Source organism: Schistocerca cancellata, chromosome 5 (genome assembly GCF_023864275.1).
Source record: "Schistocerca cancellata isolate TAMUIC-IGC-003103 chromosome 5, iqSchCanc2.1, whole genome shotgun sequence".
Classification (NCBI taxonomy): domain Eukaryota; kingdom Metazoa; phylum Arthropoda; class Insecta; order Orthoptera; family Acrididae; genus Schistocerca; species Schistocerca cancellata.
The window spans coordinates 417,020,174-417,045,163 of record NC_064630.1 but is presented as its reverse complement, the minus strand read 5'-3'; the positions used below and the strand labels follow the sequence as shown (position 1 = coordinate 417,045,163).

At 39.0% G+C, this 24,990-nt stretch overlaps 1 protein-coding gene across 1 annotated transcript in view; it reads left to right on the top strand.

The window, feature by feature from the left end:
• The window catches only part of LOC126188574 (neuropilin-1a-like), a gene marked incomplete at its 5' end in the record, with an annotated part of 276,952 nt that overhangs the window by 58,925 nt on the left and 193,037 nt on the right, over positions 1–24,990 (top strand). Inside the window, one exon of the mRNA XM_049930176.1 lies at positions 22,535–22,702. Within this exon, the coding sequence (XP_049786133.1) occupies positions 22,535–22,702 (168 nt within the window). The remainder of the gene's footprint in view (positions 1–22,534; positions 22,703–24,990) is intronic.

Below are 24,990 nucleotides of genomic sequence, written 5' to 3'. Positions count from 1 at the left end.
CCATAGCTTATAACAATGTACAAACCATGAGGCAGTTCAAATCCTTTTCCGTAACACAGCAATACAGTCTATCTGCAATAAAAAAATATTTTAGTATACCTCCTAAATCCAGAGCAGTTTTCATGCACCCATTTCCTATATGCCATGCACTAAATCATGTCTTCCGCTGATCAATTTTGATATAGTTTGGTGCTTTTCAATTTTGTCGTGTGACTCGCTACAGACAGCTTTCTCTTTAGGGTAGTGGGAGCTTTAGCGCTACGTTCTAATTGGTCCTTGTACGGAGAATTTGTCAGTATTAAACCTTTTTGTGTGCCACTTCCTGCCCCGGTCTTCAGTCACGTGGAATCTGTGGGATTAGGAGAAATATCTGCCAAAGGAACAGCCAAGTGACTGGGCCCAGCAATATTTCGTCCGGCGCCCTTTGCTGTTGTTGGTGGTCTTGCTGATGTTTCTGAGATCGATGTTGAACCTAACGCCCCTTCCATCACTGTTGGTGGCGGTGGTATTGTCTCTCTCACTGCTGGTATCTCTTCATTAGATGGATCGGAGTGAACTGCATTACAGACAGAAAAGTGATGGTACTTAAAGACATCTCTATCGACTTGCGAGACTCCAGAACAAGCAAATCAATTAACTGCCGTAGCTATAGTTCTGCCCTCCCATACGCTTTTCCATCAAGTGCTGAAATTTCGAATTGGGCCACTCAACGTCCTGGGTGTGTTCGTAGCCATTTCCCCATCTCGTCTACATAGTAACTGCTTAAAAGTTTATAGAAAGACACATCTAAAGGCTGCAGTCTACGCATGGTGTGCCCGGGAGGAGGAATCAATATCACCATTCTCCCGAGCTAGATGCAGTGCTTTCGGATATTTTGTCTGGGTTGTATGACCATCAAGGAGAAGAAGAGCCTTAAAAAATGTTCCAGATATTTCATAAATAATTCTTTGTTTACGTACCCGCTATCTGGATTGAAACCGAACACTGTCGCACGAAGTGTTCCATCCTTCAGCTTATCTTTATCACGAGCACTCTTGTAGATCAGCATCGGCTTTAGTATTTACTTTCCAGCAGCTCTGACGCAGCAAACAACAGTTGTTGTAACACAACGCTCTCCACTTGAGTGGATCCAACTTGTTGTGTCCTCTTCTTAGCAATTACTTTCCTTGTCTTTTTCTGTACGATGAAAAGCCCAGTTTCATCGACACTAAAAAGTCTACATGCTTCCAAAATATTCTCGTCGACTGTGAGACTGTCAAAAATGTTGCAACTTTCTCTTTGTAGAAACCAATGGCATAAGCTATGGATTTATGCCTCTGGTCGTCTGAAAGAGAGTTCTTCATGAAATTTTAGTACCATTACTAGCAGGCCATCTTTATCACACCGTTGAATCTTTCGGAAAATAGGTGCGATGCCAAACATAAACTCTTCTAATTGCATATGTTAATGACTCTTGCGGCGCTTCAGAAGGCAAGTTACAAACGCTGCCGATTAATTTTTTTGTCCTCCACAGCAAACCAATTTTTTTCCATCCAGATGATGTTTGAGCGTTTCTTTGGGAACACTGTACTGCTTTTCGGCAGCATTCTAACCGAGATCACCATTTCGCCCAGCATCGTCATAATCTCTTCCTTTCATTTTCCATACTTAACACCTTTCGGCATTCTGAAAACTGCAAAAGAATAGTTTAAATAGAGTTTAAATAATCATGAAACAAAGGTTACTTTCGAAATGAGTTTCAGAAGCCTTGAAAATCGTATGGTAAACTTTAACACCATTTGAACCTAAGTATGAAATAAAATTTGTTTTAATTACAGTATATTTAAATACTCCATGTCCCAGCAGTATTGTAGTACTAAATATAATTAACGACTTTTTGTAACTCAGACTTGCTAGGATAATTTTAACGTACTACAATAACTTAAAATCATATGTTAAATATTTAACTGCAGCCATTTTTCACAATTGCAATATTTGTTCTTTAAATTATATTTATGTACCAATCAGAGGAACTGGAATGGCCTCTTGCACGTATTTCTTGCTGTAACATAAATAAATCCTAATACTGTTTGTGCAGATGATATCCTTAATTTACTTTACGATGTTAGCAGTGGCTCAATGATGCCAATACCATAACGTCTGTATGCTCGCCATTAGATATGAAGCTACGGTAAATAATACAGATATAAGTATACCCATGAAAAGTAGATAAGATTCGCTTAGCAATGGTATACTCCAAGTTGACCTGGCGTAATCGTTGGTATCACCATACACAATTCAATTTCATTCCGGCGCTACATCAAAAAACGCAATTTTCTTCATGCATTTACATCAGGTTTTCAATGTAACCTGAAACTTCCAAACTAAGATGGTGGCTTCTTTCTCAACTGGTAAGTCGGTTCAGCAAAGCTAGACGGCAGCAGCTATCGACCAAACAAAAATATAGCGATGGCGCATACATGGAACCGGGCAATTGATGGCAACGTTACCCTAACTCTTAACACATTTATCCCACTGTGGGCAAAACTTTCAGTGCCTTTTTGGAAAAATATTTGCGGTTGCCTGCGGAATCGTGATTGTACCTAGGCGAACACCTTTACGTCCGAAGCAAATCGACTATTTCGTATGTCTTTCTTCAGTACTCCAAACACATGGAAATCAGAGGGGGGAGGGGGGGAGGGCAGATCGGAACTGTGTGGAGGATGTGCGAGGGCTTCCCAGAAAAATTTCTGCAGTATAGTCGAAACAACCTTGGCAGTATGTGGGCGGCCATCATCCTGCAACAGAAAGAGCCTCCCGTCAACATTCCTGGCGTTAAACTTGATGGCGTGCTTCAGTTTTTACATAGTGTCCACATGCCGCCGTGCGTTAGTTGTTGCGATGTGTTCCAGAAAGTCAATGAGGAACGGGCCTTTGCGGTGAAAGAAATCATCATGACTTTTCCAGAGCTGGCGTGCCTGTGTTTTCGACTATGCTGCAGAAATTTCACTGGGAAGCCTCTATACATCCTCCTTATAATCCCGATCTCTCCCCAAATGATTTCCGTATTTTTAGAGCCCTGAAGGAAGACATTCGTGGCCGTCGATTTACTTCGGACGAAGAGGTGCACGCCTGGGTGGAATCATAGTTCCAAAGGCAACCGCAAACATTTTTCAAAAAAAAAAAAATGTACAAATGTGTGTGAAATCTTAACTGCTGAGGTCATCAGTCCCTAAACTTCCACACCATGAAACCTCCCCTTAGAAAAATTTATGAATGATTGTGCTGATAAACACCTTACGTTATTTGATTTTCAAACAGCTGAGCAAAACTGAACGTGCACAGACATTTCTCTCTTTACTTATTCTGATCAACACTAAACTGACACACAATATTTTTAGCACAACGCAATCTGACTTTCAATAATCCCTACAAAAGAATGGCCCTGACTAACAATAACCTATACATTTCATGAACCACTTACCTCACAAAAATCTTCGTTACTCGAACTACTACTGCAATACAGCGAGTGCCAATACTGCCAGCTAAATAAAAGATTCTAACTACTGAAGGCACTAACTACTGATAGGCATAGTTAGCAAATGAAAGATTTTGATAGAGAACAAACAATGCATTTACCTAAATAATATTCAATTCATCATATATATATATAATCAGTTCATGATATCCAATATTACAAATTTACTCTTTCTGATGGACACACATCCAGATCGTCCGCTCTCAACATTCTGCCATCTCTCTCCCCACATCCACCACTGCTGGCGGCTCACCTCCAACTGCGCAACGCTACGCGCTGTTCACATCCAACTGCCCAACACTACAATAGCGAATATTACAACAACGTCAACCAGCCACAGACTGCACACAGCACAGCCAGTGATTTTCATGCAGATTGCTACGTGGCGTTACCAATATAAGAACCTAAACAGCCTACTTACAACACTACATAACCTAAATTATCCTAAGGACAAACACACACACCCATCCCCGAGGAAGGACTCGAACCTCCGCCAGGAGCAGCCGAAACATTTTTCCATGCAGGCACTGATTGTCTTGTCTCACAATGGAATAAATGCAGTTTTGGTGATTATTTCTGAAATAACAAGCAGTTTACTTACTTTTTTCCATCTGTCTCGTTTCCTTTTGACTATCTTTTATGCAATGAAATGGCAAAGAAACTGCTATAGCCATGCGTATTCAAATACAGAGATATGTAAATAGGAAGAATACGGAGATGCGGTCGACAACGCCTATATAAGATAACAAGTGTCTGGCCCAGTTGTTAGATCCGCTACTGCTGCAACAATGGCAGGTTATCAAGATTTAAGTGATTTTGAACGTGGTGTTATAGTCGGCGCACGAGCGATGGGACAAAGTATCTCCGAGGTATCGATGAACTGGGGATTTTAGAACGGGACCAACGACGACTGAAGAGAATTGTTCAACGTAACACAAGTGCAAGGATTCCGCAAATTGTTACAGATTTCAATGCTGGGCCATCAACAAGTGTCAGCGTGCGAACCACTCAACGAAACTTCATGGATATGGGCTTTCCGAGCCAAAGGCCCACTCGTCTACCCTTGATGGCTGCACGACTCAAAGCTTTACGCCTCGCCTGGACCCTCAACAACAACAATGGACTGTTGATGACTGGAAAAATGTTACCTGGTCGGACGTGTCTCGTTTCAGACTGTATCGACCGGATGGAAGTATATGGGTATGGAGACAACTTCATGAATCCATGAACCCTGCATGTCAGCAGGGGACTGTTCAAGTTTGTGGAGGCTCTGTAATGGTGTTGGGCGTGTGCAGTTGGAGTGATATGGGACGACTGATACGTGTAGATACTACTGTGACAGGTGGCACGTACGTAAACATCCTGTCTGATCACCTGCATCCATTCATGTCCATTGTGCATTCCGACGGACGTAAGCAATTCCAGCAGGACAATGCGACACCCCTCACGTCCCGAATTGCTAGAGAGTGGCTCCAGGAACACTCTTCTGAGTTCCGCTGGCCACCAAACTTCCCAAACATGAACATTATTGACCATATCTGGGATGCCTTGCAACGTGCTGTTCAGAAGAGGTCTCCACCCTCTCGTACTCTTACGGATTTATGGACAGCCCCGCGGGATTCATGGTTTCAGTTCCCTCCAGCACTATTTCAGACATTAGTCGGGTCCATGCCACATCGTGTTGCGGCACTTCTGCATGGTCGCGGGGGACCTGCACGATATTAGGCCGGTGTTCCAGTTTTTTTGGCTCTTCAGGGTATATCACCGGTAGATTTGTATGTTTTTGACGAAAGAAAAACAAAAATTAATTTTTCACTTATTAAGCAAATGAATGGAGTGGCGCGTGTGTCTCCTTCAGCATCAGATACTTCTTTGAAGAAAAAATCTCGAATCTTGTGGCTGTTACAGTAGCTTCAAAAGAACAGTAAATATTGTAGTACTAGAATCTTTTGTGAGATGGAGTCCTCAGGGTTAAAGATCATCCACTGACACAGCACTCCACCACTCCCCGTGTGACCCCACCTACTCTTCCCCCAATAGCCGAAGCCGCCATCTACTGCAGCGGCCGCCTCGCCTCGGGGCACGTACTCTCAGCTCGGGGCGGGCAGCGCCCAAGGCCGGCCTTGTCGCACCGCCGTTTGAGGGAACTTTCTCGGTTTAACTTCAGAAAGCTTCGTGACTTCGGCAATCGTTTACTTCTCCGCTGAGACACTGTGCAAGACTAGCGCCGCAGCGCACAGCACTTCCTATACTACGAACTCATATACAGCGCTTTGTTCAACTGTCTGTCGGTCTAACAAAACAAGAAACTGTTAATTACAGGAGATCTGTAGTTTAAGACTGCTTTTAGGATTCTTGTGTTGGGCGTCCGGCTAACAGGTTGTAATCATTTTTCTTACCACTAACATTCGTACTCCAAGTGCAGTGCAGTGGTTTTGTTCGTATCAGACATCTCACCAGCTTCACGTCTGGTCCCAAAAAGGCACGATGGAGGCACGTAGTACAAGGCCTGCCCCAGGATTGTGCATTATGTCCTATAATCTTTTCATTGTTCGTCACTGATGTCTCATTAGTTTGGTCATACTGTAAATACTACGCGTATGTTAATGACCTCCGGTTGCATGCAAGTGCAATATCAACAAAGATGAACACAACTATGTAGAATCTCAGTACTGACCGGTGTGCAGAATCAAAATGGACACGGAGCGGTCCTTGTTGGTCATTCTGTGCTTATAAGCCCGAAATATCAGAAATCCCTAACATCTTTAATTCTTCAGTGGACAACAAAATTCAACTTCTCACCCTAAGAAAAGAGTTTAGGAGTAATAACGGATGGAAAGCTAAACTCAGCTGAGCACAAAGCTTCAATGGCCAAGAAGGCATCAGCACCTCTCCATGCCTTCCAAAAATACAAAAATCCCTTATCTTTTGATCTGAAAATAAACATGTACAAACGCCTATATTTCCGGCTGTTGATTACGGCGATGTTATCCTGCAAGAGCTTTTCCAAGGAAGCTCACGGCGCCTGGAGCAGGTGATGAACGCCTGTTTTCGATACATCTGTGGCATTCAGCTCTTTGATCATATTTCACCGTCTTATGCACAGCTATCCTGGCTACGTATAGACCACTGCAGATATTTCTCGTAGATATTTCTGTACTCTCTGTTTCCTCTACTGTCTTATCACCGGACGCTGTCCCTCTACCTGTCTTCGACCCTAACGCACTTGCCTGAACAACACGGCAGAGCAAAATTATTTCTCTCGCATCCCATCGCTCAGCCACTTCCTCGAAGTCCTTTTCGGTAGCAGGAGCCCAACACAGAAGTGACCTACCTCATCATATCAGAGAATTTTACTACCATCTTCAGCTTCGAAAGATAGGGCCTAACGTCTTTCAAATGATAGAGCACAGCAATCAGCCGCGCTTTTCTTTCAGGTTTTCTTAGGCATATCTAGATTTCGGCTAGTGCTCAGCCATAATCAATGCACTGATAATGGCTGTGCACTAGCCGAAATGTAGATTTGCCCAATAAAAGCTGAAAAAAAGGGACGACTAATTGTTGTGCTCTATAATTTAGAAGTCATATCACAGTATTTGAGTGTACCCATATTAGTAACGGGAGGTAACTTGATAAGATAGTTAAGGACACAAACACTGAAAAAAATTTGGAAAGTTGTGATAAGGTCTTATGGGGCCCGCCCGACTAGCCGTGCGGTCTAACGCACTGCTTCCCGAGTGGGAAGGCGTGCCGGCCCCCGGCACGAATCCGCACGGCGGATTAGTGTCGAGGTTCGGTGCGCCGGTCAGTCTGTGGATGGTTTTTAAGGCGGTTTTCCATCTGCCTCGGCGAATGCGGGCCGGTTCCCCTTATTCCGTCTCAGTTACACTACGTCGCCGATTGCTGCGCAAATACTGTCTCCACGTACACGTACACCATAATTACTCTACCACGCAAACATTGGGGTTACACTCATCTGGAATGCGACGTTCCCGAAGGGGTCCACTGGCGACCGAACCGCACAATAACCCTAGGTTCGGCGTGGGGCGGCGGTGGGGTGAGTGGACTGCTGTAGCCTGTTGTGGGGTTGTGTACCACTCAGGGCTACGGCGGGGACGAAGTCTCTTTGTCGTTTCTAGGTCCCCTGTTCAATACACACATACATACATACGTGCAAGGTTTTGTGGGACCAAACTGCTGAGGTCATCGGTCCCTAAGCTTACACACTATTTAATCTAACTTAAACTAACTTACGCTAAGGACGACACACACATACATCCATGCCCGAGGGAGGACTCGAACCTCCGACGGGGCCAGCCGCCCGGACCGTAACAGGACGCCCAAGACCGCGCGGCTATCCCGCGCGGCATAACTACTGGAACAAGGACGATGTCTACCTATTCTCGTCTACACACGTATTACACAATTACATCCCTCATCCCTACCAGATCTTCAACATTTTCCAATGCTCTTAGCTGGTGCAGTCTACCTAAATTTTTTCGCTCAGAACTCGCTGCTGTCGGAAATAACTTTTGTACAGTAGTAAGTACATTCTGTATCTGCCACTATCACTGTTATTATTATTATTATTATTATAAATGTAGCGGCAACAGTAGAAGATGTAGCAACAGTACTGGTAGTATTAACTGTATTAAGTCTTCGTCAGCACTATTTATTCACATTATTTCTAGGTACATTCACCGAGCGAGGTAGCGTAATGGTTAGCTCACTGTACTTGATTGGAGGACGACAATTCAAATCCCGTCCGGAAGTCCGGATTTAGGTTTTCTGTCATTCCCCTACATGGCTTCAGGCAAATGCCGAAATAGTTCCTTTGAAAGGACACGAGCGACTTTCTTCCCCATCCTTAATACATTTCGGGCGTATGCCCCCGTCTCTAATGTCTTCGATGTCGGCGAGACGTTAAATCCTAACTTTGCTTCCTTCTTTTACATAAATTCAAATCGTTTTTAATTCTTTTAATACTGTTTTATTACTATTTGTCATACTAAAATTGTTATCGGCCAGCTATGATGTAAATATTGTATGATTCCAGATGTAAAAAAAATATTCTATGCGTTTAACACCGGTCTGCTGAAAGAGAGGGCCTCAAAACTTCACAAACAGAAAAAACTAAAAAAATAACAGGAAAGAAATAATCATAATCATACTCAATAAGAAAAACAATAGTTAATATAAACAAAGAAAAAACAATATACTCTAATCTCAGAAGAACCAGCAATAAATGTTTATGTTTAGAAGAAAAAACATAAACACCAGCAAAATAAACCAACAAAGATGTAAAAAAAGAGTCTATAAACATTAGTTTTAACAGTTTAAAAAAAACACTGGTCTTGTAAACCGGAAATAAGTCTAGCCCCCATTTTTAAAACTTGAGAGGTGGAAAAGCTTCCATCATCGGTCCCCAAAACCGATGTTTTAAATAAACTAACCCCTGAAATGATTAAAATAATAATTATATCACTATCAAACGTAATGAATATTAATTTTATTAAATTAAGACACCCAATATCAATAATGCTATTCATTATCCTACAAACTTTTTTAGTTGGATTAATAACAGGAACAATAATGGAAAGATATTGATTATCATATATTTTATTTTTAACGTTTCTTGGTGGTATCTTAGTTCTATTTATTTATATTACAAGAATTGCATCATACGAAATATTTCAACCTAAATCAATTACCATAATTATTACCTTAACAATATGAGAATTCATTATATCGATATTAATTATCCTAGATATATCAATATTTATAGACTTCTTCAAAATACTGAAACTATAAATATTGATAATTCAATCAATTACCAAGAAATAACAATATCTTTAGAAAAATTATATAACAGACCAATATTCATTATTACAATAATAATAATAATTTATTTATTTTTAGCACTATTAGCAGTAGTTAAAATCACTAATATTAACCAGGGGCCTATTCGTAAAGTAAGATAATTTACTAATGAATAAACCCTTATGATTAAGACATCCTTTAATTAAAATTATTAATAACTCTTTAGTTGATTTACCTGCACCAACAAATATTTCATTTTGATGAAATTTTGGGTCCCTGCTAGGGTTATGCTTGGTATTACAAATCGTAACTGGACTATTTTTAGCTATACATTATACATCAAATATTGAAATAGCATTTAGTAGTGTAGTACGTATCTGCCGAGACGTAAATAATGGTTAAATTATTCGAACTTTACATGCAAATGGAGCATCTATATTTTTCATTTGTATTATTTGCATGTAGGACAAGGAATTTACTATGGATCTTATATATACATACACATCTGAATAATTGGTACAGTAATTCTATTCTTAGTTATAGCAACTGCATTTATAGGATACGTTTTATCTTGAGGTCAAATATCATTTTGAGGTGCGACAGTAATTACTAATTTATTATCAGCAATTCCATACTTAGGAACAGATTTAGTTCAATGGGTGTGGGGAGGATTTGCTGTTGATAATGCAACATTAAATCGATTTTTCATGTTTCATTTTGTATTACCATTTATTATTGCAGCTATGGCAGCAATTCATTTATTCTTTCTTCACCAAACAGGATTTAACAACCCATTAGGACTAAATGGAGATATCGAAAAAATTCCATTTCACCCATACTTTACTTTCAAGGATTCTATTACATTTGTGTTAATAACATCATTATTAATTATATTATGTTTAATTAAACCTTACCTCCTAGGAGGTCCAGATAATTTTGTACCTGCTAATCCATTAGTAACACCAGTTCACATTCAACCACAATGATATTTCTTGTTTGCATATGCAGTTCTACGATCAATTCATAATAAGTTAGGAGGTGTTGTTGCATTATTCTTATCAATTAGAATCTTAATAATTTTACCATTTTATAATAAAACACCATTCTGAGGTATCCAATTCTATCCTATTAATCATATTTTATTCTGAATCATAGTAGTTGTTGTATGTTTATTAACATGAATTGGTAAACGACCAGTTGAAGAGCCGTACATTATAACAGGGCAAATCCTTACAATTATCTACTTTACATACTTCTTAATTAATCTCCATGTTGCAGATGCATGAGATAAGCTAAGTAAGGAATAATAAGTTAATTAGCTTAGGAAAAGCATATGTTTTGAAAACATAAAACTAGAAATTTAACTCTTCTATTAACTTTTCTTAAAAAATTTCACTAAATAAATGAGATAAATAAAATCTTTAAACCAACAAAGAAAATAAAAAAATTCAAAGATAAAGGTAAAAAACTTTTTCAAGCCAAGTATATTAACTTATCATAACAGAACCATGGTAAATTACCCCAAACTCAAATAAAGCCAAAGGATATAATAGCAAGCTTAATAAAAAAATATAAAAGAATAAAAATCACCACCTAAAAAAATTAAAGCTAATAATATTCTTATAAAAACAATTCTAGTATACTCAGCTAAAAAAATTAAAGTAAAACCACCTGCACCATATTCAATATTAAACCCTGAAACTAATTCTGATTCACCTTCGGCAAAGTCAAAAGGAGTACAGTTAGTTTCGGCTAAACAAGAAGCAAAACAAGCTAAAGCTAAAGGAAAAGAAATAATAATAAATCAACAATAAAGCTGATAATTTATAAAATAAAACATGTTAAAACTACCTATTAAAATAATGAAAGACAATAAAATTAAAGCCAATCTAACTTCATATGAAATTGTTTGAGCAACAGAACGAAGAGAACCTAATAAAGAGTAATTTGAATTAGAAGATCAACCAGCGATTATAATGGTATAAACACCTAATCTAGTGCAACATAAAAAAATCCATAAGAAAAAGAACATATATAAGTTAAGTAAGGGAAAAATCACTCAAACAGCCAAAGGAATCATTAAATAAAAACAGGAGAAAAATAATAAAGTAAATAGTTAGATATAATAGGAATTGGCTGCTCCTTACAAATCAACTTAATAGCATCGCTAAAGGGCTGTGGGATTCCTACAAATCCTACTTTATTTGGACCCTTACGAATCTGAATATAACCTAAAACCTTACGCTCCAATAAAGTTAGAAAAGCAACACTAATTAAAACACAAATAACTAATAAAATAAAATTTAAAATAAACATAAATAAATCATAAAGTTTCAATACTATTTGTAGAAAAAATCTACATAAATGAATGCTAAATTCAACACATTACTCTGACAAAATAGTAAATTAATTAATATTAATAAATATAATAAAAATATTTTAACCATATGGTCCTTTCACACTAATATGGATTAATAGTCTTAGGATAGAAACCGACCTGTCTCACGCTGGTCTGAACTCAGATCATGTAAGAATTTAAAGGTCAAACACACCTAATCACTGGGCTCCTGCACCCAAAGTTTTCTTAATCCAACATCGAGGTTGCAATCTGCTTTGTCGATATGAGCTCTCAAAAACAATTACGCTGTTATCCCTAAGGTAACTTAATCTTATGTTCGTAAATTATGGATCAAAACAACAAACATAAATCAATGATATAATAATGAAGAGTTTATTTATTCTTCATGTCACCCCAACAAAACATCATCATTAAATATAGAAAGACAAACAAGAAACTATATAAAAGTAAAATATTAAGCTTTATAGGGTCTTCTTGTCCTAAAGAAGAATTTAAGACTTAGGAGACAGTTGTTTTCTCGTCAAGCCATTCATTCCAGCCACTAATTAAGAGATCTAATGATTATGCTACCTTTACACAGTCAAAATACCGTGGCTCTTTAAAAATCTGCTCAGTGAGCAGGCCAGACCTCAAAATATTTTCAAGGGGACATGTTTTTGATAAACAGGCGAAAATTAATTTTGCCTAGTTCCTTATAATAAGTTTACAAGGTAAAAATTTTGTACAAATAAATATACTAATTCTATAATTATTACAAAAATTTTAAAATGAAATTTATAATCTTAATAAAAAAACCTAAAATATTTATAAAATCAAAATAAAAATAATGAACTAAAACACAATCTTAAAGATAGCTGGTTTAAAGCTTACTATTGTATTTTTTAAAACAAATTATAGGTTATTAACTTCAAAGCTTATCCCTTAAAGAATTATTAAGTTAATATTTATACTTAAAAAATTAAATAAAAACAATTAACTTCAAAAAATTAATTTTTTTTAAGAAACTAGATATCTTAGGAAACAATTAACATCTCATTTCTATCTATAATTTAATAATAATTATGATACATTAACTATAAATTATTTATAAATCAACCCAAATCGAGACAAGTAAAATAAATACTAAAATTTTGATAAACCCTGATACAAAATATACAATAAATAAAATCTACTTTAAAAAATTTTAAATAATATTTCATAAAACACTTACATTACCAATACACTATAATTTAAAAAATCAATTCTATAAAATATACTAAGACAAAATCCAACAAAATTATTTATATTAAATAATTAAATAAACAAAAATAAATATAATAAAATAAACAATCAAGATATCCTGATTTGCACAGAAAAATTTTCAGTGTAAGTGAAACACTTTACTAATAAGTTATATCTTGAACCTCTTCGTAGATACACTTTCCAGTACATCTACTATGTTACGACTTATCTAAATTGAAGCTACCTTAAAATAATCAAAATAAAATAATCAATAATGAGAGTGACGGGTGATGTGTACACACCTCAGAGCCAATATCAGTTAAATTAAATAAATTACATTACTATCAAATCCACCTTCATTAACAGTATTTCACCATCAAATCCGTTATAAACAAAATTCTATTCTGACCCACCTCCTTTGACCTGAAATATTTTATAATTATAATTCTTGAGAATTACAACTCTAAAAAGATTCTCTGATAACGGAGATATACAAACAAATAAATTAAGTAGAGTAAATCGTGTATTATCAATCACGGGGTAGGTTCCTCTGAATGGAATGAGAAACTGCCAAATTCTTTGGGTTTAAACACCTTAACTAATAGTACCTTGGTAAATATAATTAAGATTTAAAGTAATAGGGTATCTAATCCTAGTTTATTATTTAAATTTCACAGATTCATAAAAAAAGCTACAAATAAATTTTAACATTTCACCTTACAAATTTATATTTTAACCCTAATAATATAAACAACTGTTTTAACCAGTAATATTCACTTGTATCAATCGTATAACCGCGGCTGATGGCACGAATTATGCTGATACTAAATCAATTGCTAAATCCAAAATCACTTGATAATTAAATCAAATTACTGCAAAAAGAACATTTAGTTTAACAAAACTTACATATAATACAAAGAAAAAGTCAATAAACAAGCAAGAATAAAACTTTTAAGAACAAAAAATCAGAAATTAAAAATTAACCAAACTAAGAAAAAATAAAAGATTCAAATATTTAAAGAAAAAAAAGAAAAAAGTCACAAACACTAACAAAAAAAGAAACGTACCCCCATATGACCACAACAACTTCTCTATTGTATATAAATAAAGATTTGATCAGGTTAAAGATTTGATCAGGTTAAACAAATAAATAAATATTCGTTGGAGTTCAAGATATTGTAGATACTCTTCATTTCCTTTTGTGTCCCATTTTGTGTAGCCTCCTGTTCAGAACATTGTCTTTATTATTAGCTGCCACTCAGCTCTCATCATTTCTATGTAGATCAGTGACTTGCCACTATGACAAAGCACAGACATTGCCAAAGTTTTGTACAGGCGCATGCGAGCGCGTTTTTGTGCTTGATTTACTTTCACTGCTTTTTTTCTGTTATTCACATAGTTTTCTTAACCTCACAATTTCCTCTGAGATATTTAAATCTGCCCCCAGGTAATAGTTACAAAACCAAAATATTTAATTTATATCACCCTTTATAAAATCTTGTCATTTACACAGGATATTACAGGATGACATTTTAAAAATTTGGGCGATTGTAGAGGATGAAATTCGGAACGTTCTGATATGAGGAACCTACAGGCAGAAGTGTGAAATGAAGTTTCGACAGCCACCATTGGCTGTTGAAAATCCACCCAATACCTGTTCGAGGAGTCACCAGGCGAGATTCTCAAAGAACATTTGGGCCGGAATTGTGGGAGATCACATAATGGGCCACACATCATACCAGATCGTTTGAATGATGCATGGTATTTGAACTTTCAGGTTGCCTTACCAGAAGTTCTGGAGGACATTCCCTTGCAACAGTGCGCTAATTTGTAGTTTCTGAACTATGGTGCTCCAGCTCGCTTTGATCGTCGGGCCAAGGCATATCTCACAGACAACACCAGGCAGAGAGTAAATGTCAATGATTTTACTTTTGTATGGAGCCACAGTCATATAAAACTTTCTGAAAGATATGACCGCCGTCTGACTGTACAATAGGTTTTATTTGATAATGTATATTTCGGCCTCAGGCCACTATCAAGAGTTACAACTGCAGCATATTTAAGCACAATAAAAGTACAAGTATCAGACAAAGTATCAGAAGAATAGCAGGGCAAACAGTTTAATCAATGCTTATGATACATGATTTGTCCTCTTACTTACGTATTATAAATCATCAGACTTGAGTAGAACCGAAGTAATCGTCAAAATATGTATCTTCGGTTATGTAAACCAATTATGCCAAAATTCAGTGCGAATACATTTGTGTAATATGCTAATTTACTGGTAATTACATGACTCATTTGATATGGTTGTGGAATAAAATAGATGACCAAATCAAAGGTTTTAGACTTTGCTACACTGTGTCTAAGCAGCCATTGACATAAGCCATTGACATAAGTGAAACGATAGTCAAAGATCATCATAAAGGCATCCCAGTTTGCACCATGCTATCTGTGGTATGTCTTGGGCACAGTTAGTGGGACTCTTTATTATATAAGTTGGGTACATTATCTTTGAACTGGGTATAGCATGCCATTATTTACATAATTAGCATGAAGAGCCACCTTCCCAATGTGCATGTAAACACGTGACTTTCAACATCTTCATTAAAGGTATATAAAAGTACAATCTTGCAAGAGTGAAATATTTTATACTTGGCGAATTATAAAAAAAAACAGTTATACATTGTTATGAATTACAACTATGTTTAAATAATTGGTTAAATGGTCACACATCGTTGGAATACAAAACCCTTTACATAAAAGCATCAACAATTGTTACAAAAGGCCAAATGTACAACAAAACAAAATGGGCAAAAAAGTGGTGGTACAGGTGGGGGTGGGGGGGGGTGCATAGTGAATCAGGAAATGGTGCATGTTAGGGATCAAAATATTAAATAGATAAGGGGTGGCGAGTTACGATGTGCGAGGGAGGAAAGAAGGGGTAGTCAGATTAAGTAGATGAAGTGGGGGGGGAGGGGGGAGACAAGGGGTGAAAGCCAATGCCTATAATATTTACAGTATTGCCTGTATATACACACACCTGTACTGGTATGTATTTACACAGGTGCCTAAAAGGAGCAGTAAAGATCTCACTGTATGAAAGTTAACAGCTGTAGTAAGTGTACTAAATACTAAAATGTGCAGCGCAGTTCTTCATCGTAATTATAAAAATGTAGTACAGAACACTAGTTGTTCCATTATTTTCGATTATATCAAAGTATAAAGAACAGTCTTCACTTTTTAGGTGTTCTATTACTAAAAGGACTGTGAACAACAGACCATATTTAATTGTGGAAAGGGAACAACATCCGAAATACACTTATTGGCTGGTGTAGGAGGAATAGTCTGAATAAATAGGTGAAGATTAAAAAAGGGGGAAGTGGAAGGAGAAAAACTAATGTTTACCATCTACACAGTGTTCACCACATATGCACATATTCTGACCTATTGTTTACACAACTGGTTAGAAGGAATAGTAACCCACATTGTATGAGGGTCAACAAGTGTAGCAACTCTACTGAACATTAAAAAACATAAGATGTAAAAATATAATACCAGTTGTTCCATTATTTCACAAAACAATAAAGTATAATGAAGGATTGACACTTTCTAAGTAAAGTACATGAGGGGTGGTAGGGTATTGACGGTGTGGGAGGGGACATAAGGAAGGGTTATCTGATTAAGTAGGTGAAGACAAATGGGTAGGTGTAAAGGAGAAAATCAATACACACGATCTTCACAATGCTACCCACATGTACACCTATACTGCTATACCATTTACACAAGTATGCAGAAGGACAATAAGCCTCTTATAGTATGACATTAACAGTTGTAGTAAATGAAGCAAATTCATTAAGCATGGTCTAAAATAAAAATGATGAATTAAGTTTCTACCAACATTTATCTGAAGCCATCTAAATTGTTTCTATTCTTTAGTTCTAGTTGCTCATTCAGTAAGTTGAGGGGGCTCTTATTACTTCACTGTATATTTCAATTTCTTCCAATATATCCATTTCCTTACTTTTTGGTACTGTGTGAAGAATTTTTAAATTTTGATTGATTTCTTTTACCTGGTGATTAATGTCTCTGAGGTCTTGCTAAATGTTGAGGTGTTGCTTTCTGTTCTCCTAATATGTTCCTTATACCTATCTTTAGAGGAACATCCCATCCGGCCAATGTATCTACAATCACAAGTATCACACACAATCTTATATATGCTTGATCTACTCATTGGATTAGTTTTATGTGTGGCATGCTTAAGGTTGTTACCCAAGTTCTTGTGTGTGTGGAAACTTATCTGTACAGTAGTTTTGTCAAATATTCTAGCAATTTTATCTGAGATAGCACCAGTGTAGGGGACAGAAATGAACCTGTTTTTTATTAACCTGTCTTCTTCTTTGTGTAAAACGATTTCCATCATATTATGATCATTAATAGTCCCAGCTTTCCTATAAAATATTTTGGTAACTATATATGGCTTATATCGATCTGTGACTTCAGTGTGTTGTAGCATCTGCAGATCTTTCTCAACTTCGTTGTTCTGCAAAGGGAGGTTCACTAGCCAATGTACCATAGAAATAACATAAACTTTTTTGTGAGTCACTGGATGGCAGAAATGATTATCAGTTATGCAATCCATAATTGTTGATTTCCTGTAGATGCTGAAAGTACATTTGTTGTTGTTGTTATTAGTAATTTTCAACTCTAGGAAGTTTATTGTTTCTGTTCTTCAGTCTCTTTTGTAAATTGAATTTTAGGGTGGAGGCTATTTAGATTGTTGTGCAGTGTGTTTATTTCATTTACAGTGCCATCAAATATGAGAACTGAGTCATCTACATATCTGTTGTAATAGCAAATTTCGCTAGTTAACGGTTTGTATTCTTTAAAATTTTTTTGTTCCAAGTTATTTATAAAAATGACACCAAGAGTTCCTGCTAAACAACAGCCCATAGCTACTCCATCTTCTTGGGTATAAATTTCACCTTCAAAGGCAAAGTAGATGTTAGCTGTTATTGACTCTAGAAGTTCTATTATATCAGTGATTTTAGCTAGTGACAATTTTTATGCTTGATCAAGTTTTGCTGTATTAGGTCAGTAGTTTCTGTTATGGGAATATTAGTGTACATATTTGATATATCGAATGAAACAAGGGTACCATTGTCTGGAATTATTAGATCTTTCATTTCGTGTGATACGGACTGTGTAAAGTTCCTAGTATGTTTAGAATTCCTTAAGTAATCTGTTAAGCTTTTTGCTATTGAACTTGTAACACTTGATAATGGCCTAAGGCCGAAATGTAGATCGTGAAATAAAATCTATTGTACAGTCAATTGGTGGTTAGATCTTTCAGAAAGAAAGTAAGTAGTGTATTGCAATGAGATGCCCCGTCCATTGGCCTGGGCCAATCTCCCTTATCTCACCCCTCATGACGTTTTCCTCTGGGTTTATGTAAAGTCCCTTGTGTGCTCAACACCAGTAGGAACAACATCTGACCTTACAAAGCGCATCTTTACAGTGTTTGATACCATCAGGGGAGGAGGGCATGACATTGCGGAGAAACAGACTAATTATGGTTCGTCGTTGCCCATTACGTAACGAAATTGATGGTCGTCATAATGAACATTTACTCTGCAATAGTGAAGCCACAGATTCTATTTGCACTACTTGATTCTATACTACCGTCAATATACGTCTTCCAAATTAGAGTATTCTAGTGTTTGATGTAGGCTACCGAATGAGTAGAAGTTGCATACAGCTATAGAAACTTTATTTCACGTTTCCGGCTATAGGTTCCTGTTGCAAAATGATCCCACTTTTGTTCGCTTTCTTGCTCGGTTTTAGGAAACCAAACCTTTGCTGACATCGTCTCTGGCTAACCTCAGTGCTAAGTAACTCAGAAATGGCGAGACGTATGTTTTTTTCTTAAAAGTTATTTCTCAGCACAACCGACTCAGCACCACCCTTACAAGCTTTTCAGACAGTTTCTGAGCGCCCTGTACATGCTAGGGGAAGACAGTCCTCATTCTCGTCTACCCCCTATGATGTTACTGTTTCCACATTCATAATTTGTCTTAATTTCTTACTATCATTAGTGTTTTCATGTGTATGCTGCAAATATGTAAATATTTATGAAGTTATTTTTTGGTATACGATCTTGTACCAGTTTATTTCTGCTGCTTGTGTCAGATTACTTCCCAAGATCACTTCTCATAGTCCTGAAAGGCAACATGTGTTTCCACGTCAAATTCTCTGTATTTCTCCACCGAGAGCTCAATTATAAATTAACACTCACAGCATGAAAACGTTTTTCTCAAACCATTTTCTTCTTCCCTCAAAATTTTTTCATAAAAGCACTGAAGTTTAACTTTGATTATGGTTGTGAACATTTTGCTGGCAGTGTTCGGTAAGGTAATTCCTCTGTAATTATCCAAGTCCTTCCTGTATCGATTTCTGTTTTTATAGACTGGTGCGACGCTAGACTATGACCAACCTCTAAGAGGTTCTTGCACATTCAGTATTGGATTTCAGAATGTCAGAAGTTGAGGTAACCATGACTGGTAGAGTTCTTCAATGATGAGTCAAAACACTATGACCGCCTAGTTAATAGCGTATTGGTCCATATTAGAAACGCAGCGCAGTGGAGACTGTGTGTGGCAAGCATTCTGTAAGCCTTTGGTCTATTTGTTGAAGTATGTGGTACCAGCTGTCTACGTCCACGTCACGCAGTTCCCGTCAGTTAAGGGTCAGTAGACTGTGACGCGGATCTGCTGCCCGATAGCGTCCGTGATGTGTCCCATTGGGTGCAGAACAGTCGAATTTGTTGGCAAACACGTTTAGTGTGAGTTCGCTACCGTGCTCCTGAAACTCTGTAGTTCGATTCTGACGTGACACGGTCGGTTGTCCTGCTGGAAGGTGCCACATCCGTCGAGGAAGACGTTAAGCACGAAGCGATGCGAGTCGTCCGCAGTAAACTGGACGTAGTCCACATCCGCCATCGTACCTTCGATTAACATGAGGATGAAATGCGAACCCCTGCATCCAATATCGCAGCTCTGTAGATATTTCATTTTGCTACAGTTTTCTAGCCTTGCAAAAACATCATTCGCGAAAACTTGCATGAATATTTCGAATTTATTCACTAGGTAATTTGCATATACACCGACGGGAAAAAGTAGCAACACCAAAAAATATTTAGTGTAGAGTAATGAAATTTCTGGAATACATTTGTCTAGATAACATACTTAAGTGTTTAAGATCGCACCATCACAGGTTAAGATAAGCGGGAGATAAGCCATTGAAACGTGAAATTCTGGTACATTAATAACCGATATAAACACCAGAATGCTGAATGCAAGCATGCAAATGTGCATGCATTGTGCTGTACAAGTCCCGGATATCAGTTTGTGGAATGGACATCCATGCCTGTTGCACTTGGTTAGTCAATACAAGGATGTATTGGTTAAAAACAGTCTTGGTTGCAGTTTTAGTTTTTTATTTTTCAACGACGCGTTTCGCCTTATTTAGGCATCTTCAGGTTATCTCTTCTAGATGGACGCGAGAGGCATCAAGAGCTGCATAACACGTTCACGTTCGCTCCTGTGAACGGGAACGCGTTATGCAGATCTTCGTGCCTCTCGCGTCCAACTAGAAGAGATAACCGAGCGAACGGGAACGCGTTATGCAGATCTTGGTTCCTCTCGCGTCCATCTAGAAGAGATAACCTGAAGATGCCTAAATAAGGCGAAACGCGTCGTTGAAAAATAAAAAACTATAATTGCAACCAAGACTGTTTTTAACCAATACTGTTAAGCACAGGTTTGCTGTATGCCACATACGGATTGGAAGAATTTCAATACAAGAATGGTTAATGCTAGTTTTGGATGACGTTGGTGTTGTCCGAAGGTATTTCGTAAATATTGGACTGGAGACAGATTTGGTAACTAAGCAGACTAAGGCAATATGTCTACACGCTGTAGAGCATGTTTGGTGACAACAGCGGTATGTGGACGAGCTTTATCCCGTTGGGAAACACTCCCTGGTATGCTGTTCATGAATGGCAGCACAACAGGTCGAATCACCAGATTGACCAAGAAATTTGCAGTCAGGGTGGGGAATAACCACGAGAGAGTTCCTGCTGTCATACGAAATAGCATCCCAAACCAAAACTGCAGGTGTACGTCCAGTGTGTCTAGCACCGAGACAGGTTGGTTACAGGCCCCCAACTGGCCTTCTTCTGACGTACACACGGCCGTCACAGGCACGCCTTTCATCAGAAAATACCACAGACGTCCACTTTGCCATCCAATTAGCTCTCGCGTGACAGTACTGAAGTCGCCAACGGCGGTGGTTTGGTGTCAGTGGAACGCACGCTGCAGGGCTTCTGTCTCTGTGCTGTCCTTGAAGAAATCGATTAGTAACAGATCGTTGTGTAACTTTGATGCCAACTGCAGCTCCAATTGCTGCTGCACGTGAAGTTCGATGTGCCAGAGCCACAAGCCGAACACGATGGTCTTCCCTCTCGGTAGTGCCACGTGGCAGTCTGGACCACCGTCTTCCTCCTGCCGTACGTCCTTGGCGACAACCGTCGCCATTAGTCATGTACAGTGGTTATATTCTTGCCAAGTCTTTCTGGAATCTCGCAGAAGGAATATCCATCTTTTCGCAGCCCTATTACAAGACTTCCTTCAAACTCAGTGAAGTACTGATAATAGCATCTTAGTCCTTGTCACCTTGAAGGCACCCTTGACTAACATCATCTCATCACGTCCAATCTAAAAGGTAACTAACGCTAACCGCTACAGCGTGTATTTAAAGCAAACATGATTTGCATTGTGACAGCGGCGCTGCTAGCGCTACTCTTGGGCGAGTGGCACGAAATCTTTCAGATGTAGCAACACGCGTACCAAATTTCGTTTATGACGCACTTTCACTTTTCAAAATTGCGATTTCTTTCCGTAAATGTTTATTATGAATAGTGACAGTCCTACAACACACCTCGAGGGCACACAAAGAGAAGATACTGCTGAATGCACCTGTGTGGCACTTCTCTGGCGTCTTAGGCTCTTAATGCTGATGCACTATTCTACAGATGCTCCGGATATGGACTCATTTGGTTTTGTCTTCTGAGCGCTGTACTAGCCATTTACGAAGAATATGAGTGGTCTGCTAGGTCGTGGTCACCCTATGCAACAGTACCATCATGAGGACTTCTACTTCGGCACTGGATTTTATTTTATTTTTTTTTTTTAAGCCCTCAGTATTCACGTTCGTCTCGACTGGATGGTTGGTTGGTTGTTTGGGGAAGGAGACCAGACAGCGTGGTCATCGGTCTCATCGGATTAGGGAAGGATGGGGAGGGAAGTCGGCCGTGCCCTTTCAGAGGAACCATCCCGGTATTTGCCTGGAGCGATTTAGGGAAATCACGGAAAACCTAAATCAGGATGGCCGGACCCGGGATTGAAACGTCGTCCTCCCGAATGCGAGTCCAGTGTCTAACCACTGCGCCACCTCGCTCGGTCGACTGGATGTGGATGTACTCGTAGAGTCGCTTAATCCAACAGAGTATTGTTTCTACGGCTCGTTGCCTTAACGGTGCTCGTGTTTGGTGTGCACAGTGTCGGCAGCCAGCGTGACGCAGACGCGGACGGGCTGCTACGCGCGGCTGGAGACTCCAGAAGGCTTCCTGGACTCGCCCAACTACCCGGCAGACTACCCGCCGGGCCTCGACTGCTGCTACGACATCGCCAGGCCCTCCACCTCCTACTGCGGGGTAAAGCTGTATGGTAAGTCCCACAGCTGGTTGCCATCTTCATCTTGCTTTTTAATGCTGTCTAACATCTTCAGTCACAAAAGTATGTCACATACTCGCCAGCGGAGCGTCAGTGTTTGTAAATCTACATCTACGTTAGTAGAGATTCGTCTACATCTACGTTAGTAGAGATTCGTGCTGCTGTAAAAAGAGCGATGCGCGAAGCATACAACCATTACCACCGTCATACCTTAGCAAAAGAGCTTGCTGAAAACTCAAGGAAATTCTGGTCTTACGTAAAATCGGTAAGCGGGTCGAAGACTTTCATCCAGTCACTCACTGATCAGTCTGGCCTGGCAACGGAAGACAGCAAAATGAAAGCTGAAATTTTGAATTTAGCATTTGAGAAATCTTTCACGCAGGAGGGTCGTACAAACATACCGCCGTTTGAGTCTCGTACAGATTCCCGTATGGAGGACTTAGTGACAGACATCCCTGGGGTTGTGAAGCAGCTGAATGGGTTGAAAATAAATAAATCGACAGGTCCTGATGGGATTCCAATTCGGTTTAACAGAGAGTACTCTACTGCATTGGCTCCTTACTTAGCTTGCATTTATCGCGAATCTCTTGCCCAACGTAAAGTCCCGAGCGACTGAAAAAAAGTGCAGGTGACGCCTGTATATAAGAAGGGTAGAAGCACGGATCCTCAAAATTACAGACCAATATCCTTAACATCGGTTTCTTGCAGGATTCTCGAACATATTCTCAGTTCGAATATAATTAATATCCTTGAGACAGAGAAGTTGCTGTCCATGCATCAGCACGGCTTTAGAAAGCATCGCTCCTGCGAAACGCAACTTGCCCTTTCTTCACATGATATCTTGCGAACCATGGATGAAAGGTATCAGACGGATGCCATATTCCTTGACTTCCGGAAAGCGTTTGACTCGGTGCCCACTGCAGACTCCTAACTGAGGTACGAGCATATGGGATTGGTTCCCAAATATATGAGTGGCTCGAAGACTTCTTAAGTAGTAGAACCCAGTACGTTGTGCTCGATGGTGAGTGTTCATCGGAGGTGAGGGTATCATCTGGAGCTCCCGCTGTTGTTTTCTATCTACATAAATGATCTTTTGGATAGGGTGGATAGCAATGTGCGGCTGTTTGCCTATGATGCTGTGGTGTACGGGAAGGTGTCGTCGTTGAGTGACTGTAGGAGGATACAAGATGACTAGGACAGGATTTGTGATTGGTGTAAAGAATGGTAGCTAACTCTAAACATAGATAAATGTAAATTAATGCAGATGAATAGGAAAAAGAATCCCGTAATGTTGTAATACTCCATTAGTAGTGTAGTGCTTGACACAGTCACGTCGATTAAATATTTGGGCGTAACATTGGAGAGCGATATGAAGTGGGACAAGCATCTAATGGCAGTTGTGGAGAAGACGAATAGTCGTCTTCGGTTCATTGGTAGAATTTTGGTAAGATGTGGTTCATCTGTAAAGGAGACCGCTTATAAAACACTAATACGACATATTCTTGACTACTGCTCGAGCGTTTGGGATCCCTATCAGGTCGGATTGAGGGAGGACATAGAAGCAATTCAGAGGCGGGCTGCTAGATTTGTTACTGGTAGGTTTGATCATCACGCGAGTGTTACGAAAATGTTTTAGGAACTCGGGTGGGAGTCTCTGGAGGAAAGGAGGCGTTCTTTTCGTGAATCGCAACTGAGGAAATTTAGAGAACCGGCATTTGAGGCTGACTGCAGTACAATTTCACTGCCGCCAACTTATATTTCGCGGAAAGACCACAAAGATAAGATAAGAGGGATTAGGGCTCGTACAGAGGTATATGGGCAGTCATTTTTCCCTCGTTCTGTTTGGGAATGGAACAGGAAGAGAACATGCTAGTTGTGGTACCAGATACCCTCCACCACGCACCGTATGGTGGATTGCGGAGTATGTATGTAGATGTAGATACGTACAATGAGGTGACAAAAGTCATGGGATAGCGATATGGACATTCGATGATGGCAGTAGTATCGCGTACACAAGGTATAAAAGCGCAGTGCATTGGTGGAGCTGTCGTTTGAGCTCAACTGATTCGTGTGAAAAGCTGTCAAACGTGATTATGGCCACTCGACTGCAATTACAGACTTTAAAGGCGGAATGATGGTTGGAATTACAAGCATGGGACATTGCCGGCCGCGGTGGCCGGCTCTAGGCGTTTCAGTCCGGAACTGCGCGACTGCTACGATCGCAGGTTGGAATCCTGCCTCGGGCAAGGATGTGTGTAATGTCCTTCGGTTAGTTAGGCTTA